General features: G+C 37.2%; 1 protein-coding gene across 6 annotated transcripts in view; it reads right to left on the bottom strand.

Moving 5' to 3' along the window:
* The window catches only part of stx1a (syntaxin 1A (brain)), a 122058-nt gene that overhangs the window by 39298 nt on the left and 61916 nt on the right, over window positions 1-20844 (bottom strand). For all 6 annotated transcript variants that reach the window (XR_007894120.1, XM_051665223.1, XM_051665221.1 and 3 more), the window contains 2 exons: window positions 6105-6178; window positions 4870-5007 (listed from right to left, as the gene is read on the bottom strand). Coding sequence is in view for 5 of the 6 variants with exons in the window: in XM_051665223.1 (XP_051521183.1) it covers window positions 4870-5007; window positions 6105-6178 (212 nt within the window). In the remaining variant the exon portion in view is untranslated. The remainder of the gene's footprint in view (window positions 1-4869; window positions 5008-6104; window positions 6179-20844) is intronic.

Genomic DNA, 20844 nt, shown 5'->3' with positions numbered 1-20844 from the left:
GTTATGTCATGTTCTTACAGTGAAGTCTTCTGTCTGTGATGTCATGTTCTTACAGTGAAGGTTTCTGTCTGTGATGATGTCATGTTCTTACAGTGAACTCATCTGTCAGTGACGATGTTATAATCTTACAGTGAAGTCTTCTTTCTGTCATGTCATGTTCTTACAGTGAAGTCTTCTGTCTGTGATGTCATGTTCTTACAGTGAAGTCTTCTGTCTGTGATGTCATGTTCTTACAGTGAAGTTTTCTGTCTGTGATGATGTCATGTTCTTACAGTGAACTCATCTGTCGGTGATGTCATGATCTTACAGTAAAGACTTCTGTCTGTGATGTCATGTTCTTACAGTGAAGTCTTCTTTCTGTTATGTCATGTTCTTACAGTGAAGGTTTCTGTCTGTGATGATGTCATGTTCTTACAGTGAACTCATCTGTCAGTGACGATGTTATAATCTTACAGTGAAGTCTTCTTTCTGTCATGTCATGTTCTTACAGTGAAGTCTTCTGTCTGTGATGTCATGTTCTTACAGTGAAGTCTTCTTTCTGTCATGTCATGTTCTTACAGTGAAGTCTTCTGTCTGTGATGTCATGTTCTTACAGTGAAGTCTTCTGTCTGTGATGTCATGATCTTACAGTAAAGACTTCTGTCTGTGATGTCATGTTCTTACAGTGAAGTCTTCTTTCTGTTATGTCATGTTCTTACAGTGGAGGTTTCTGTCTGTGATGATGTCATGTTCTTACAGTGAACTCATCTGTCAGTGATGATGTCATAATCTTACAGTGAAGTATTCTTTCTGTGATGTCATGTTCTTACAGTGAAGTCTTCTGTCTGTGATGTCATGTTTTTACAGTGAAGTTTGCTGTCTATTTTGTCATGTTCTTACAGTGAACTCATCTGTCAGTGATGATGTCATAATCTTACAGTGAGGTCTTCTTTCTGTGATGTCATGTTCTTACAGTGAAGTCTTCTTTCTGTGATGTCATTTTCTTACAGTGAATTCTTCTTTCTGTGATGTCATGTTCTTACAGTGAAGGTTTCTGTCTGTGAATGTCATGTTCTTACAGTAAACTCATCTGTCAGTGATGATGTCATGTTCTTACAGTGAACTCTTCTGTCTGATGCTGTCATAATCTTACAGTGAAGTCTTCTTTCTGTGATGTCATGTTCTTACAGTGAAGTCTTCTGTCTGTGATGTCATGTTTTTACAGTGAAGTTTGCTGTCTATTTTGTCATGTTCTTACAGTGAACTCATCTGTCAGTGATTATGTCATAATCTTACAGTGAGGTCTTCTTTCTGTGATGTCATGTTCTTACAGTTAAGTCTTCTTTCTGTGATGTCATTTTCTTACAGTGAAGGTTTCTGTCTGTGAATGTCATGTTCTTACAGTAAACTCATCTGTCAGTGATGATGTCATAATCTTACAGTGAAGTCTTCTTTCTGTGATGTCATGTTCTTACAGTGAAGTCTTGTCTGTGATGTCATGTTCTTACAGTGAAGTCTTCTGTATGTGATGTCATGTTCTTACAGTGAACTCTTCTGTCTCTTATGTCATGATCTTACAGTGAAGTCTTCTGTCTGTGATGTCATGTTCTTACAGTGAAGTCTTCTGTCTGTGATGTCATGTTCTTACAGTGAACTCTTCTGTCTCTTATGTCATGTTCTTACAGTGAAGTCTTCTTTCTGTGATGTCATGTTCTTAGAGTGAAGTCTTTTTTCTGTGATGTCATGTTCTTACAGTGAACTCTTCTGTCTCTTATGTCATGTTCTTACAGTGAAGTCTTCTGTCTGTGATGTCATTTTCTTACAGTGAAGTCTTCTATGTGTGATGTCATTTTCTTACAGTGAAGTCTGCTGTCTGTGATGTCATGTTCTTACAGTGAAGTTTTCTGTCTGTTATGTCATGTTCTTACAGTGAAGTCTTCTTTCTGTGATGTCATGTTCTTACAGTGAAGTCTTCTTTCTGTGATGTCATCTTCTTACAGTGAAGTGTCTGTCTGTGATGTCATGTTCTTACAGTGAAGTCTTCTGTCTGTGATAATGTCATGTTCTAACAGTGAACTCATCTGTCAGTGATGGTCAGGTTCTTACAGTGAAGTCATCTGTCGGTGATGATATCATGTTCTTACAGTGAACTCATCTGTCGGTGATGATGTCATGATCTTACAGTGAAGTCATCTGTCGGTGATGATGTCATGTTCTTACAGTGAAGTCATCTGTCATAGATGATGTCATGTTCCTATAGTGAACTCATCTGTCGTTGATGATGTCATTTTCCTACAATGGACTAATTTGTCTGTGATGATGTCATGTTCTTACAGTGAACTCATCTGTCAGTGATGATGTCATAATCTTACAGTGAAGTCTTCTTTCTGTGATGTCATGTTCTTACAGTGAAGTCTTCTTTCTGTGATGTCATGTTCTTACAGTGAAGTGTCTGTCTGTGATAATGTCATGTTCTTACAGTGAAGTCTTCTATCTGTGATGTCATTTTCTTACAGTGAAGTCTGCTGTCTGTGATGTCATGTTCTTACAGTGAAGTTTTCTGTCTGTTATGTCATGTTCTTACAGTGAAGTCTTCTTTCTGTGATGTCATGTTCTTACAGTGAAGTCTTCTTTCTGTGATGTCATCTTCTTACAGTGAAGTGTCTGTCTGTGATGTCATGTTTTTACAGTGAAGTCTTCTGTCTGTGATAATGTCATGTTCTAACAGTGAACTCATCTGTCGGTGATGGTCAGGTTCTTACAGTGAAGTCATCTGTCGGTGATGATATCATGTTTTTACAGTGAACTCATCTGTCGGTGATGATGTCATGATCTTACAGTGAAGTCATCTGTCGGTGATGATGTCATGTTCTTACAGTGAAGTCATCTGTCATAGATGATGTCATGTTCCTATAGTGAACTCATCTGTCATTGATGATGTCATTTTCCTACAATGGACTAATTTGTCTGTGATGATGTCATGTTCTTACAGTGAAGTCATCTGTCGGTGATGATATCTTCTTCTTACAGTGAAGTCATCTGTAAATTATGATGTGAAGTTCCTACAGTGAAGTCAAATGTATGTGATGATGCCATGTTCCTACAGTGAAGCTATCTGTCGGTGATGATTTCATGTTCCTGTAGTGAAGCTATCTGTCAGGGATAATGTCATGTTCTTAAAAAGAAGTCAACTGTTGGTGACGATATCAACTCCCTACAGTAAAGTTGTCTGTTGTAATGATATTATTTCTTACAGTGAAGTTGTCTTTCGGTGATTATGCTGTGTTCCGACAGTTAAGTGGTCTTTCGTGATGATGTCATGATCTTACAGTGACTTTGTCTGTTGGTGATGATGTCATGTTCCTACAGTGTAGTCCTCTGTCGTTGATGTCATATTCTTACAGTGAAGTCTTCTGTCTGTGATAATGTCATGTTCTTACAGTGAACTCTTTTGTCGGTGAAGATGTCATGTTCTTACAGTGAAGTCGTCTGTCGGTGATGATATCTTTTTCTTACAGTGAAGTCGTCTGTAAATTATGATGTGAAGATCCTACAGTGAAGTCGTCTGTATGTGATGATGCCATGTTCCTACAGTGAAGCTATCTGTCGGTGATGATGTCATATTCTTACAGTGAAGTCATTTGTCAGTTATGATGTAATGTTCTTACAGTGAACTCCTCTGTTGGTGATGATGTAATATTCTTACAGTGAAGTCATTGGTCAGTTATGATGTGGAGTTACAACAGTGAAGTGGTCTGTCAGTGATGATGTCATGTTCTTACAGTGAAGTCGCCTGTTAGTTGTGATGTCATGTTCCTACAGTGAAATGGTTTCTCGGTAATGATGTTGTGTTCTTACAGTGAACTCATCTGTCAGTTATTATATTGAGTTATGACAGTGAAGTTGCTGTCAGTGATGATGTCATGTTTCTATTGTGAAATTATCTGTTGGTGACGATGTCATGTTCTTAGAGTGAAGTCGTCTATCAGTTATGATGTGGAGTTCCTACAGTGAAGTTGTCTGTCATGATGATTTCATGTTCCCATAGTGAAGCTATCTGTCAGTGATGATGTCATGTTCTTAAAGTGAAGTCGTCTGTCGGTGATGATGTCAAGTTCCTACTGTGAAGTCGTCTGCTGGTGATGTCATGTTGTTACAGTGAAGTTTTCTTTTGGTTATTATGTTGTGTTCTTACAGTTAAGTGGTCTTTCGTGTTGATGTCATGATCTTACTGTGAAGTTGTCTGTCAGTGATGATGTAATGTTCCTACAGTGAAGTTGCTGTCAATGATGATGTCATGTTTCTATTGTTGAAGTCATCTGTCGATGATGATGTCATGTTCTTACAGTGCAGTCCTCTGTCAGTTATGATGTGGAGTTCCTAGAGTGAAGTTGTCTTTCATTGATGATGTCATATTATTACAGTGAAGTCATCTGTCAGTTATGACAGACGAGTCATGTTTCTATTGTGAAGTCGTCTGTCAGTGATGATGTTATGTTCTTACAGTGAAGTCATCTGTCAGTTATTATATGGAGTTCCTAAAGTGAAGTTGTCTGTCATGATGATTTCATGTTCCTATAGTGAAGCTATCTGTCAGTGATGATGTCATGTTTCTATTGTGAAGTCATCTGTCAGTGATGATGTCATGTTTCTATTGTGAAGTTATCTGTCAGTGATGATGTGGAGTTCCTAAAGTGAAGTTGTCTGTCATGATGATTTCATGTTCCTATAGTGAAGTCTTCTGTCAGTGATGATGTCATGTTCTTACAGTGAAGTCGTCTGTCAGTGATGATGTCATGTTCTTACAGTGAAGTAATTTGTCAGTCATGATGTCATGTTCCTACAGTGAAGTTGTTTGTCAGTGATAATGTCACAGAGTTCTGCTCTCACCTGACTCTCCACCAGCATGGCCATATCCATGAACATGTCATGTAGCTCTCGGATGCTGTTCTCCAGTTTGATGATCTCATTGTGTCTTGTCTCAATCTCATTCATGACCTGCTCACTGATGTTGGAGTCCATGATGATCTGCAGTGAAAATAAAGAGATTAGAATGTTTGCAGTCATAATCCATCTTTAGTTATTGGCTAGTTTGACTCTGCAACTGTGAACTAATAATATAAAAAAACCTCACATCCAGCCACATCATTTATAAATCTTGAGACCAAAGTCCCGTTATATCATGGTCATCATTTCAAAAGGCTCCCTCCAGAAGACCAAATTAAACCTGGACAGATATTTTGGCAGCGTTATATCTTTGATTATTCAATGTCCTCTTTTAAACACACTTCTGTGCAGTTCAAGAATGAACATGTTTTAAACCACATGTACTCTCCCTGACACTTGCAAATTACTTTTTCTTATTTGTTATTTTAGAAACAAACACTGCAAACATTTACTTTACAACTATTGTAATTGTGATTATAAAAGTGCTGTATATAATGCAAAAGTCACTTTCACACATACAGCCTTCTCTAGAAAATGAGATTATCCGTTTAGAGAAATACCTGTAAATCAGCTCTGGCAATTTCCCCAAATGAGAAGTTGTAACATTACCAGCACAGTTCAGTTTTGATGCTATGTGTGAACAAAGCGATAAGATAAATGGTTTGAGTACATACAAGGTCAGAATGTGCTGATGTGAGAAGTCTGCTTTGGACCAATCACAAAGTTCTGACGGAGATCACGCAATTACTCAGGAGTCTAAAAATGTTTGTCAAATTGTACAAATAGTGAAAGTTGTGCAGTGTAATCCAGCCTCAAAGTGTTTCCCTTCATCCGAGCGGATGAAAGCATTTGTCAACAGTTTACAGGAGCAGTAAGTGATTCAGCCTCCATCAGGAACAATGTGTACACAGTCAAATGTGATGTCACTTTCTGGCAAATTACATCACAGAGTTTAACGGCAATTTGGTGCTAATTTGTGAATGGTAGCAATATGGATAAAAGACAGAAAGTCATTGCATGTGTGAAAAGTAGATAATTTTGCCAGTAAAGGCAATCCAGCAATTTTACTGTCATTTATCAGGCTTCATGTGTGATTTATTTGTCTTATTTGTTCTGCATGGTAAGTATATGTTGCAGCATATGCACATGTATTTGTTAGAGTATACTTGCACACTCACTCCTGAAGTGAAGATGGATGGATTGTCACTCTCCAGCATACTCTCTAGCTCGTCATTAGTTGTATTTCTTCCCGCTAAAAACACAAACAGATAAACATGCTAAGTGCTTGGTGTTGTTTTAGCACAAAAAGTATTATAAGTTTTGTGTTTCAGTCTTTATTCCAGGTGTTGTAAAATCACTCAATGACACATAGATCCAGTGTACACTGGATATGTGCATTCAACGGACTGAATAATGCTAAACTACATTCTAACTCGCTCTAAAAAAACCTGTTAACAACACTGTCAGCAAAAGCATTTGGTCTCACAGAATATTTACGATAATTGGTTATGGGGGAATCCAGTGACTTTAATACAAATAATTACAATGTTTATTTTCACTCACAGGTTTCAACATGATGACCAGGGGTTTTCAAACTGGTGTTAGGGTAAAAGTTAGGGCTTTCAATCGATTGATAATTGTATCTAATTAATAACGAAATGTGCCGATTAATTAATCAAATTATTTTCAATTAATCATATACAAATATTTACTGAGAAAGGTCCCCAAATAAAGGTAATTTAAGATAATGTTATTATTTATAAATATAATATATCTGTCTAATAAATATTATAATTCAGACAAGCCTTTAGACAATACAAAAAGTGGCTTTAAAGTAAAAATATTGTTTACTTGGTCTATGTACTCGTGTCAGACGGTCTCTTTTGGAGCATCTCACTTGTGTCTCACTAGTTTTCAGCGCCTCCAGTTATAACGGCGGCGCTGTGTCAAGTTAAAAGTAGTTTGAAACTTTGTAAAACGTTTCTCGAGATCCTGCATTCTATTGTGTTCATTCTATTGCAGCTGTCTCCTCATCTCTTGAAGACTGAGCTGCTCTCATTGGTTTGAAGAGGTGTGCTGACTGTCCCCTACTGACATATCATGCTTAACCCTTGTGTGACCTTCAGGACATTTTCGTCTTTTTCATTTTTTTTTCATTTGTGTTAATGCCAACAGCAAAAATTTTGTCAAAGGTGTGTATTTTTGGGGGAATTTTGATATTTCAACCTCAGTTCCTATAATACATCTATAATACACTGTGTACACACAATAGTTACACTCATGACCTTCAGGACAAAAATGTCCCCATTGAAACCCATTAAAACTGCAATATTTGATCCCAGTGCCATTAAAGCATAAAACCATGAATTCTATGATATTACGCTTTCATTCTGGAGTCCTGGCTTCAAAATTTACATTTTTAATATTTTCCACCAGATTGTGCCATTTTTCTCATGTTTAGCCTATGGAGCAAATACATGCTTTTTTCCTATTTTCTGTTTGCTGTATTATAGAGCACTGCAGGCCAATTAAATAAATGATGCAGATAAAATTGTGTGGGTGTGTTGGTATGGATGTCAGAGTGTGTTTTGTATGTGTGTATTCAGACATTTGTGTGTGTGTGTAAAAAACAACAGTGGCACTATGTAAACAAACTGGCATTAAAGGGTTAAAATCCTGAAGTCAGTGAAAGTGGAAAATAATATCGCTGTAAAAACGCTGACATTTTTGACCTCCAAGGTACTGAGTGTGAGTTTTTTTTTTAATCAGACACTGCACAAAAAATTATAATGCATCAAAATCAATGTTGTTGCTAATCACTGACATTATCCCAGACTGTGATAATCCCTCCAAAAAAATCCCCTTAGCATTTAGTATATGGAAAATAATTCTTTTTTTTCTCATAAAAAACAACAGTGGCATTATATAAACAAACTGGCATGTAAAAGGTTAAAATCCTGAAATTGAATGAATATTTGATAGTTATGATCAGGACTGATGTTGGTAAAAAAAAAATTAACTCATTGAAAGTGGAAAATAATATTAATATATAATATTATTATGGCAGTTTTTTGACGTGGACATTTTTGTCCTCTAAGGACCTCTGAGTAACTTTTTTAAATGAACACACAAGGGTTAAATTGCTTGGATGTTTTGGAAGACACATTCTGCCAGTTTTAATTAATAAAATTATCAAAATGAAAATGAAAACCTGATTAACCATTTCATTATTAAAAATGGTCAGCAAAATATGACAAAATTAAAAATAAAATTAAATGATTTGATTTTCAATGATGATTTAACATTCTGTTTTCACTAAAATCTTGAGGCAAGATTGCCAATATTAAAATGAAAAACAAAAGTGAAAAAGAAATTTTAATTAATTTTTTTAAGAATTTTCTTAATGTTAGCACAATAAAAGTGACAGAATTAAAAATTAAAATGCAAAATTTCAGTTTCATTTTTTACTTTCTCTTTTATTTTTCGATTTCAATTTCCATGCCATGCTCCAAATCACTGAGATCACATTTTTTCCCCATTCTGATGGTTGATGTGAACATTAACTGAAGCTCCTGACCCGTATCTGCATGAGTTTATGCACTGCTGCCAAACCATTGGCTGATTAGATTATCGCATGGATGATTGTTGGTGCCAGATGGGCTGGTTTGAGTATTTCTGTAACTGCTGATCTCCTGTGATTTTCACAGTGAGCAGCAGTTCTGTGGATGGAAACACCTTGTTGATGAGAGAGTTCAACAGAGAATGGCCAGACTGGTTTGAACTGACAAAGTCTACAGTAACTCAGATAACCACTCTGTACAATTGTGATGAGAAGAATATCATCTCAGAATGCTATTATGAGATATGGGCAGTGTTGGGTGTAACGCATTACAAAGTAACATGTTACTGTAATCGGATTACATTTTGTGGTTACACAGTAATGTAACACGTTACTTAAAATAAGTAATCTGATTACAGTTACAGACATGAATGAAATTAAGTTACACATTTGGATTAGTTGCTAAAACAATAATATGAATTAAGTAGAATGCATTTTAAAATGTATTTCTTTCCTATGTTAGTACTTTTATGTGAGTTGCTGTGTCAGCTAATGAGCATGCACTCTAACAAACCACCATGGCATTGAGGACACATATCGAGGTGATGGCAGATGAGTGAGCTGTGTTACAATGGATGCAGCGGAGTGTAGTTGTTTATTCAAATTGAAAACAAAAGTGAAGCATTTCAAGTTTTCATGCACTCACAATCAATCTCAGCGAGCTCTGTGTCAGCGTGTTCCCAGCCCTGGCTGAGGCACGCTAGGCTGGGCCGCCAACAAATCCACCTAAAATATCCGCGCTCTACCCCATCCTCACGCACCTCCCTCGGGTGTCCCTCTGCAGCTGCCGCGGGAGGAAAGTGGATCGGTTTCAGATGTATATAGAAAACAGTGCTCATTCCCATCTGACAGAGGGATATACATCGCTCACAAGGTGGAAACATTTGCAGAACAGCGTCATGAAAAATACTTCACGAAGCAAACAGCTTTTTATGTTCTTTATGTATTGTACATAATAAAACACAAACACAATGCTATAGCATTACAGATGTGCAAGTGATAAAGGATACTCAATTTGTCTGAGCACAAGCAAGGAGGTAGAAATAATCCACTCACTGTAAAGTTGTGTAAACACACGTGCTCCACATGTACACACACAAACAGACATACATGCGCACAGACATGCATGATGCAACACACAAGCAAACCTGTATCTGCACACTGAAATGAAACAACAAGCATTCAAATACACAATGGTTTTACTATCAAAGCTATCTGCAAATTGGTTTTCAGAAAGGTTTTCAGTTCATTAATATTCTTTTTCTGTCTTTCACACAAACACAAACACAGGTTAACAAGCATACCGTACACATACATGCCACACACAGCTAAGAAGGTTGTAGATAGCGGGGACACACCCACACACATACCTGAATATACTACTACAACATATTTGAGACAAGAAAGTTAAGCTGCATTTTTAGAAATGCATTGGATCTCTTTAGCCAAGTTGCTGTCTTTGTCATTTTGCTGTAATTTGGTTAATATTTCAGTCAATATTAAAGTACTAAAAGAGCTATTAGTGTCACATTGGGGTTTTTTCCGCAGGTTTGATTGGTTTTAGAAAGTAACTTCAAAGTAAAGTATTTAGTAATCTAATTACTTTCCAGATTAAGTAATTAGTAATATAATTAAAATTTTCCAAAAGTAATTAGTAATCAGTAGTGGATTACTTTTTTGAAAGTAACTTAACCAACACTGGATGCGGGTTGGTGCTGTTTTGGCGGCATGAGGGGGACCTACACAATATTAGGCAGGTGGTTTTAATGTTGTGGCTTAGATTAACCTTGAGCATTGATAAAATTCTCCTTGAAACGTACTGTCTTAATTGTAATGTTTAATGTTTATAGCAACTACCACATACGGGAGGGCAAAATAAATGATCAATCATCTTTTTATTAAACCCATATCCATATACACATAAAACATTTTGATATAATTACATATTTTATTACTATTAATATAAAGTATAATGTTAAGATAAATGAAAGCAATTCCTAAAACACACCACAGCATATATATTTTCTTATTTCCTTTTTAGTAATTAAAAAACGCGAATACTTTGTAATAATTTGTAATTATTGATTGTATTAACATATTTATTGTAATGGTTTATAAATATACAACTGAAAAACCCATATCTGTGGACTACTAATCTGAATAGACTATTAGAGGAACTCATCCCACTGTGGTGTTTCTCTGAATGTCAGAAACATGTTGAATACAGTGTTTTTCAGCCCACCTCTCTTAAGACTCGTCCTCTAAAAGACAAGCATCTAGATATTCACAGAATTTCAGGGCAAAAATAATCATTTCTGTGGTTTTATTTGTTTGCCTTTCAGTTTCTACCACTCTCTTTTTCGTATACAGTATAAAATTGTGGTGCGTGGATTTTGAGCGCACAGCACAAAGGGAACATTACCTCGAGCCTGAAAACGTGTTCATGGCCATGAGCTCAAGTTTCAGCGCTTAAGATTTCACAATAGCAATGTAGACATAAGACTAATTGTACTTATTGTAATAGGTAAGACTCATTGTGCATGTTCTCACCTGCGGATTTTCCAAGTGCTAGAGATTAAACTAAACAAGCAAAACTGTCGCACTGTACAGCCCTGCCCTGGTCGCTTCACTGACCATCCGATCATTTAGGGTTCCCACCCTTAGACAAGCCCCCCTGAATTTGATTTAAAAGAGATGTATGCGCCCCTATCTTGCCATTGCAAAGACACATCCCATTACCTCACACATGCATTTAGTGTGGACAAATGTTTCTCGTGTGTTCAATTCGGACATTTATCTGAACGTTGCTGCAAGTATTTGGTTAAACCCGAAATTGTGCATTAACAAGTCCCCTTTGTGCTGGACAGAATGGGTTGAGAAGGGAGTTGCAGCGATGTGTGACCTGTATGAAAATGGAGTGTTAAGATCTTTTGAAAATATTATACATCGGATTGGGATTCCCAGATCTCAATTCTTTAGGTACTTACAGCTGCGCCATCTACTCTGTGCCACCTTTGGGTGTAGTACGCAGCCCCCTAATGCGGCAGACACTCTTGAGATGGTGCTTGCTGCTTTTGGAAAAGGTCATTAAGCTTCAGTGTGCTATTCCTGGCTAATTCAGAGTCTAGGGGACGGGGTTTTAACATCTCTTAAGAAGTTATGGGAGAGAACGTCCTGGTTACTTGCGTAACCTCCGTTCCCTGATGGAGGGAACGAGACATTGTGTCCATGTAGTGACACTACAGGTCACTCTTGGAGCCCCAAACACCTCTGCTTTTAATAAAAGGCCAATAAAAATTGCCGAGTGGTATTTGCATACCACTCCCCCGGACATACAGGTATAAAAAGAGCTGGTATGCAACCACTCATTCAGGTTTTGTGCTGAGGAGCCAAGACAAGGTCCCGGCCATTTCAGCGGGTTGTTCAGCATTGTGGCAGGAGGGACACAACATCTCGTTCCCTCCATCAGGGTGACAGAGCGTCGAGTGAGTGACAGATAGGGAACGTCCTGGTACTTGCATAACCTCTGTTCCCTATCTGTCACACACTCGACGTTGTGTCAATGTAGTGACACTAGGGGTCCCTATACGAAATGCCGCAACTGGCTGAACTGTGTTACGTGAACTGGCGGTGTGTGACGGGCAGACCACTGTGTGCCTTGTAGCCAGTGCACCAGGCCGACACGTAACCTCCCCCATCACTGTTATGAGTGTCAAACGGCCCTTTGGGGACAAGTTGACTACACAAAAGATAGAGACGGGCTAGCCCAGTCGTGGCCTCTTATCCCCTTTTTTCCTCTCCCCCCAAAAAAAGGAATTAACCGACTGGGGCCACCAGGTCTAGGCGGGGGGGTGTCCCTACCAAGGGGAAGACACCGTGGAGACCACATCCTGCCACCACTTGCGAAGCACCTACCCCAGTACAGGGCTTAGTTAGCATGTGTTCTGAGCCGGCAGCGAGTTTCTCCACAAACTCGACTGCCACAGGGCTCGGAGGAAATCAACCAGAGAACACAGTTTGTGAACGCTACTGGGAGTCAACAGCGCACATCTTCAGCTCAGGGGAGATTAAAGGTGCTATGCGCAAGCGATAAACCTGGCCAGCTGTCCCGGACTTACCTACTTGTGCGTGCCACTACACGGGACGAAACTGGTTCCACCCGGAGATTGTAGAACCTCGCAAATGTGTTGGGTGTTGCCCAGCCTGCTGCTCTGCAAATGTCTGTTAGAGAGGCGCCACTGGTCAAGGCCCAGGAGGCCGCTACACCCCTGGTAGAATGGGCCCACTTAACCACTTAAGACACCACTTAAAAGGCATACAGGCGCCTCGTAGAGGGGGCCCTAGCCTGAGTGATCGTGTCTACCACCACGGGTGGTAGGCCGCATAAGTCTTCCGCGTCCCATCCAGGGGCCAGACATGGAGATTCCAGAAGTCTGGCCACAGGTGCCAGATGGTGACCCATCCCTGAGAAAGAAGGTCCTTCCTCAGGGGAATTTGCCGGGGGGGGGGTTGTCGCGAGGAGCGTGAGGTCCAAGAACCACGTCTGGGTGGGCCAGTAGGGTGTGTGGAATATTTTTATCAAGTTAAATATAAATTAATCAAGTATAATCAATGTAAATATAGCCATTTTTGTCTACAATTATTTCTAAAGGTCAAGCATGGATTTTACTGTGTGTTTGGGTGTGTTTAGTGGCCTGTGGGAATGAGGCCCCTGAAAATGGAATGTGTAATCACATATGGTACTCATATATGGTAAACTTGAGTCTCATGTTTTGACACTAGAGAAAATATAGGATAAGAAGTTCCAGATGGAGAGGGTCCTCTCTCATAGTTTAATGTTTTCTAAGCGGACTAAAGACACAGAACAAAATGTATGGGGTGTATTGGTCACGCCCTAGGTGAATATGTGTATATAGGCCTGTTTGAATACAGAAAGTCAGTTGTGCTGGGAGCAACTCGGCTTTGCTATCTCTGATAATAAAGTCTATCTTCTGGCATCAAAACCCTAAGACTTCAAGAGTGATGTTTCACAGAGGTGGCAGAATCCACAACAAATTGGCACCCCAGATGGGACACTGGAAAGGAGCAGAGTGGAAGCCACAGCGAGCTATCTGGACAAGCAACTCAAACAGTGGCCACTTAAAAAAGGTAAGCATTTTTTGCTTATATAATTTGTTTGTGTTGCTTGCCAGAATCTGCCTGTGGTGGTAAGGACATTCAAAAAGCTCCTCCAAATTCAAAGAACAAAGGGTTCTGATTCCAGAAGAAATAATTGCATGCAACGGTCTGTTTTTACTGTTAAGGGGGCCTTGACAGATAACAGTAAATGAAGAGCAGATATAATTGCATGCAACGATCTGTTTTTACTGTTAACGGGGCCTTGACAGATAACAGTAAAATGAAGAGCAGATATAATTGCATGCAACGGTCTGTTTTTACTGTTAACGGGGCTTTGACGGATAACAGTAAATGAAGAGCAGATATAATTGCATGCAACGATCTGTTTTTACTGTTAACGGGGCTTTGACGGATAGCAATAAATGAAGAGCAGATATAATTGCATGCAACGATCTGTTTTTACTGTTAACGGAGCCTTGACGGATAACAGTAAATGAAGAGCAGATATAATTGCATGCAACGATCTGTTTTTACTGTTAACGGGGCTTTGACGGATAGCAATAAATGAAGAGCAGATATAATTGCATGCAATGATCTGTTTTTACTGTTAAGGGGGCCTTGACGGATAACAGTAAATGAAGAGCAGATATAATTGCATGCAATGATCTGTTTTTACTGTTAACGGGGCCTTGACGGATAACAGTAAAATGAAGAGCAGATATAATTGCATGCAACGATCTGTTTTTACTGTTAACGGAGCCTTGACGGATAACAGTAAAATGAAGAGCAGATATAATTGCATGCAACGATCTGTTTTTACTGTTAAGGGGGCCTTGACGGATAACAGTAAATGAAGAGCAGATATAATTGCATGCAACGATCTGTTTTTACTGTTAACGGGGCCTTGACGGATAACAGTAAATGAAGAGCAGATATAATTGCATGCAACGATCTGTTTTTACTGTTAAGGGGGCCTTGACGGATAACAGTAAATGAAGAGCAGATATAATTGCATGCAACGATCTGTTTTTACTGTTAACGGAGCCTTGACGGATAACAGTAAATGAAGAGCAGATAAAAAACCTAGGTAGGCAAATCCTGCAATGATCTGTTTTTACTGTTAAGGATGAATAACAGTAAATGAAGAGCAGATACAATTTTTAAAATTTTAAATAAAAAATCCAGGAAGGCAAGAGAGGCAAATCCTGCAGGACACCAAAGAGGGGTGTTTGAATAGTTGCGTTTAAGAATTTTATAGTATTTTTTTGAGAGCTCTGTGTTTATAAAGGCCTTGTGTTTGTAAAAAGTGTGAAAGTGTCTGTGAGAGTGTTTGTGTCTGTGTTTGAAAGTGTGTGAAGTGTGACTGAAGTGCAATTGCGTATGGAAGTGTAAGATTGAGTACAAATATGAGCCCAGTAGAGGGACTGGAATGTATGATGTGTCCTTAAAATAAAAGGAACACAATATGTATGTATGTTATAGGAGTCCTATAAATAAGAAGACAAGTGTGAATTTGAATGAAATATGAGCCCTAAAAATAAAAAAATATTTTTTAAAGTGACACGATGAATGGAGTAAATGTCTAATAAAGAAGGATTGTCTTTTATATGTTGAATGAATGTTGGGAATGAAAGTCTATCTCTTGTGAAAATTTGGAAAGGAATTTCCTTTGTTAACACAGGGAAAACTAAAATGTTTCAAGATATTGGCATTGTAGATTATTCTAGAAGCAAATAAATTAAAGTAGTAAGATATAAGTTTATCCCCTAAATTTAATGATTTATCTAAATGAATGGTGATAAAATAATTTTTCATTCTTTATATGCCAAGTAAAAATAACAGTGAAAGAAATAAAGACTCAGCTAATCTAAGAAAAAACAGCTGTTATTGTGATTTGGCACTATTTGGATACAGAGTGATCCTAAAAGTAAATTGACAACATGTAGAAAATTTGGACATGTATGTGGCATAATAATTATTAAAGTGCATGTTATAGAAGAAGAAAAGGGAAATTGGTTGATAAATAAATGAAAAAAAAAAAAAAAATAATTAATTTCTTTGGGAAGATGATGTTATTCGAACAAATAAAAAATTGTTACAAAAACTGATACATTGGTAAATTTGTAAGGGTTTGTTGTATTATAGGAAAAATCATGGCAGCCACTCCTGTGGACAAATTAAAGATTAAAATATCCATTGTGTAGAGAACTCATAAATAAGCTCTCAAGCAAATGGCAAAAGAGAACAAAGATATGATGACAAAATGGCCAAAGGAAGGGACATCTGATGTAGCGTTGTGTGAGAAAATGGAAACTTTGATAAAAAATTATAAAACTAAAGATCAGAGTAAAAAATTAAAAAAAGAAATGTGCTAGCACTGAAAGGAGAAAATTCTAAGAAAAGATATGGCAAGAAAAATACTGAGGGATGCAGAAAAAGAGATAAGTAAAAAAGGAGAGGTCCTTGTCAAATCACCTCCATATGTGCCCTCTGAAGATCAGTTCCCAATACTCAAGGGAACTGTAGAAGTTTTAGTAGAAATGCAGATGGAGGGTCGTGTGGAGTTTGAAAATAAAGAAAAACAAGGCTGGGACCAAAGAAGGGAAAGGATAGAAAAAATGAGAGAAACAGAAAAATTAATACGAGACAGATAAATTGGTGAGAAATAAAAGTAGACTATTAGACAGTAGGGAGAGAAAAAGTGAAAAGTGGGCACAGGGAAGAGAAAAGGGCTACAAATCAGACTCCTGTTAATGTGTTAGGGAGAGATGCATTATGTAAATTGGGAATGTTTTTGGGAATTGCAATAATGATAGGAGGACTATTGTTTTGTTGTGTACTTCCTTTATTGAGGTCACTATTTATCAAAGCCACGGTTAAGCAAATGGAAATGTAAGATGTCAAGAAAATGAGGAAGAGAAATTAAAAAGAAGGGTGAAAATGACTAATAAGAAAATTATATTTTGTAACTTGAGTATGAAAAGTAAACCATAAATGTGAAAACTTCACATTCATGTGTCTGTTTTATGTTCTGTCTGGTGCAGTTTATGAGAGAATACAATATTTTTAATATTAAATTAAACACTATAAAGTCTTGATATCTAAATGTAAGAACCTATGATTATTTATTTTGTTTTTGATTTTCTATGTGTTTAAATATGTCTGGAGAACAAATTTACATGTGAGTTGCAACTTTATCGGTGTAAACTTGATCAGTCAACAAAACTAAGATAGGTAGAGTTTATTATTTTTGTTAGGGACTGTCTGGTGGAGAAATTGAGTGAGACCTGTTAGAGCCCTGAATAAACAGGGACCTATGACCCCATGCTCTGTAAGGAGAGTGAGCGGGAGGGGTTATACCCCTTACTCTCTAAGGATGGTGTCTGCAGACTTTGAATGGGAGAACTCATCTCTCTTGGTGTCTCCACTCAGACGGGGCGCCCCGAATTTAGAAAAAATAGATAGCAGATTGTTTTAGTTAAGATTAGATATTTTTTATTTTATTTTTTGTTTTATATAACAGTGTAGACAATGGTTGATCATGTGTATACTGAGAAGATGCCTTTGAAACAAAAATTAAAGGAAAGAACATTAAGAATAATTTGGATCATTTCATGTTCTCTGTTTTTTCAATTTGCTGAAGTTGTGCTCTTAATATCTGTTCTCATGATCTTTATGTGTGACAACCTTACCAACATTGTGATGCATTTTCTTAGGTTTGTTCTGTGACCAATCATGCCAGATAAAATGGAAAATAAAGTCCCAACCTCCAATAAGGAGACAGAACTAAGCAAACGTTGTAAACAGTTTTGCTCAGATGCTCTGATATCTAACAAAATGGAAGTTTACTCGTGCTAGAAGTTCTGATTTGAAGATGTAAGAAATATCTTGGACCTATTTGATTGTAAAAATTATTGATAATGCTAAGGAAAAATTAGTGATTGGTAGTAAGTGAAACGCGTGAAGAAACATTAAGATTAAAATTGAACATCATAAATAACTTCATACTCATGCATCTAGTCTTTGATACTAACCATGTTTTATTTCTGTTATCATCATTATGTGTATGTTGTTTCAGTAACTCAGTCTGGAACCAGTCTCTCACCATTGCAGATGGCTAGGCCAGATGATTTATTAAGCTGATAATACTGCAGGAAGAAGTCCGGAGAAAAAAGACTGAGAATGATGTGGGCTTTTATACGATTCATCCTCCCGCTCACATGACTGCTGGTAATCATTACTGATTTAACATTTCAAATGTAGATTCAAATCTCTCTGGATAAGTTGATTTCAGTCTTATACCATCAATGGGGTGTATAATTTACCAGACTGCCATCAATGGGTTGAATACCCAGGTCTAAATTGTTCTGAGGGTCTAAATTTAAATCCAGCATCTAACTGCCGATTTATTGATTTAAAGAGTAAATATTACAAACTTGATGGCAAAGTTAGAGTTACCTATTGGATTGGTTACTCCCCCAAATTTTCCAGAGAGTACCCTCACTTTAAAGAAAAAGGTTAGTGGGTGCTACAAAGAGTTGATTGAGTTTCTTTTTCTAGTAAACTATTTCTATTTGGAGATTAATCCATGAAAGTATCACTTTAGAGGCCTACAGTTTCTGCACTGTGAATCTTGATTTTGCCATTTAACTGAATCATTTGTCAAAAAAATACTGAGAAGTATAAAAGAATAATAACTGAAAAATCTTATTGTTAAATGATGCTGAAACAGTAAATAAAATAAATAAATAAATAAAATAAAACAAGAGAATGATGGGAAAAAGAAAGTTGTATTAAATGTAAAGAGAATGTTGGGGAAAGAAAGGCAAAGTTTGTGTTTTACTAAAGATTTGATCATTTTTGTTTTAGGGATCATTTGGGAAATCATGCAAGATAAGCAGTTGTGAAAAAAGACAGAGATTATTTTCACAATATTGCATTCGATCTCGTTCTGCTCAACTAACAGAATTAAAATCTCTTACTACTGCATGTCAGTTAGCTAAAAGACAAACAGTTCACATTTTCACTGACTTGGCTTATGCTCATGGTGTTTGACATCTATTTGAAGCAATATGTAAACAAAGAGGTTTTAGAAAAAGTGATGGAAGCTTAATTTAACATGCAGAACAGATTGAACAGTTGATTTCTGCAATGATGTTACCTAAAAGATTGGCTATCATTAAATGTCAAGCACACAAAAAGGGCAATGACTTTGTCATCAAGGGAAATAATGCTGTAGAGTTAGAAGCCAAGAAGGCTTTGGGCTGTCAATTGAAGTATTATTGAATCACAACCACAATAGGATGATATAATTCAAAATAAAGGTCCATATGAACATACTACATGGGAAAATAGGGGTGCAAAGAAAATTCACAAGGTATATGGCATTCTCATGAAGGACAGATTGTTGCATAAACTACATTTCTCAATGTTTGTATTTACGATGCGCATGGTTTGACCATTGCGCGAGGGGGGAAGTGATAAGGAAAATTAAACAGCAGGGATATTGGTCTCCATACTTATATGCAAGGATAGACGATTTTCTGTCCACATGTGAAGTCTGTACTCAAAACAATGTCAGAAAAGAAATAAAAACACCTATAGGTAACATACCAGTGCCAGAAGGACCATTCAAGCATTTGGTTATGTATTATGTGGACATGATAAAGAAAGTGCATGGAAAGCATTATAAGCTTGTAGTAATATGCAGACTTAGCAGATGGCTGGGAGCAGTACCATCAGCTGCTCAGGGGTCAGGAACACTAATCAAATTTATAACAAGAGAGGTAATACCTAGATTCAGAATACCAAAAGGTTCTACAGTTTTTGATGTATGTTGTTTGAATGGACAAAAGTATGTAGGGAATGAGTAGATTGAAAGTTCTGGAAGAAGTTTTCTTGAAGATGGTCTAAGATGGGAAAGTTTGAAAGCAGTTCATATAATGAATTATTATAATAATCACTATTTTTACTGTTGAAGAATAACTTAAATATATTATTGTGAGATGTAAAATGAAAAAGAAGGAGTGACTGTAATGACAGCGGAGACAGTGTGGGGGAGTGGAGTGTCCCCCTCCGAGTTCCTCCCTCACCCGGCACTCTTTCACACTCTCAGTCTAAGTTTGATAAGTGTCTGCTTGAGACAGAAACACATAAGCAGATGTTGAAGAGTGTGCTAAAAGCACATCTCTAAACTGTTTTATTTTCTTTTGATTTTCTTTTCTTTTCTTTTTATATGTAAAATGATGTGATTTGGCAATGATGTTAGATACAGTGAAATGAAGGAGAGGTTCAAACAGCTTTCCTCATCATGATTAAAGATTTTATATATTCAGAGGACATTTTGAAGTTGTGTTTATACTAAAGATAAGAGATTCAGTTTAGCGTTCATCTGAAAGAATAAATGTATATTCAAAAACTATCTAGAGACTATTATTGAATTAAGGTGATGTTTTTTAATTAAGCTTCCTAGAAGTTTGACAGAGGCTATACTTTATTTTGTTTTGTTTTGATGTTAGTCCCCACCATGATACATGGTCAATTGTGATGTTTACTAAAGGAGCAGAAATACAACTTGAATGAAAATTAATGAACTGTAAATGAGTTCAATTGTAGCATTCTTACTTTTACTTTTAATTTGGACAATTTTAATAGATTGTTGAATTTTGAATAATGCTTTGTGAATTTAACCATGTTTAGAACTGTCTCCATATTTAAGCATTGTAGATGGTTCCATTGGCTGTGACGGTTCTCAGGTGATACTCCCTGAAACAACAGAAAATATCTGTTTACTGATACAAATTATTAAGGATTGGCTAATAGGACTGAGCGGTATCAAGACCAGTGTCAAGAGGTGATGGCCCAATGATGGGTAAGACTCTCCAATGGCAAGAAAGGGGGGCAACCTAAGGCTGGGCATCACCATCCTGGAAGGGGTGATATGGGTTTAAGGAAGTGGATGGATGCTTTGAGGTCAGAAGCATCAAAAGGGTGGTATAGAAGAAACCTGCCCGAAAATTGTGAGTTCCACTCAACCCGACTGCATTTCAAAAACCGCTTTATTAAAACATCTTATCACAGTGTTAAATACCAAGCATTCTGACACTGTGCCAACAGGGAATCATACCCTGTGTAGAAGATTAATTATAGATTTTGGGGGTAAAGTTTTGAGAACCGTTGCA

Source organism: Myxocyprinus asiaticus, chromosome 31 (genome assembly GCF_019703515.2).
Source record: "Myxocyprinus asiaticus isolate MX2 ecotype Aquarium Trade chromosome 31, UBuf_Myxa_2, whole genome shotgun sequence".
NCBI classification, from domain to species: Eukaryota; Metazoa; Chordata; class Actinopteri; order Cypriniformes; family Catostomidae; genus Myxocyprinus; species Myxocyprinus asiaticus.
Note: the sequence above shows the minus strand (reverse complement) of the source record. Positions and strands in the feature narration are given on the sequence as shown.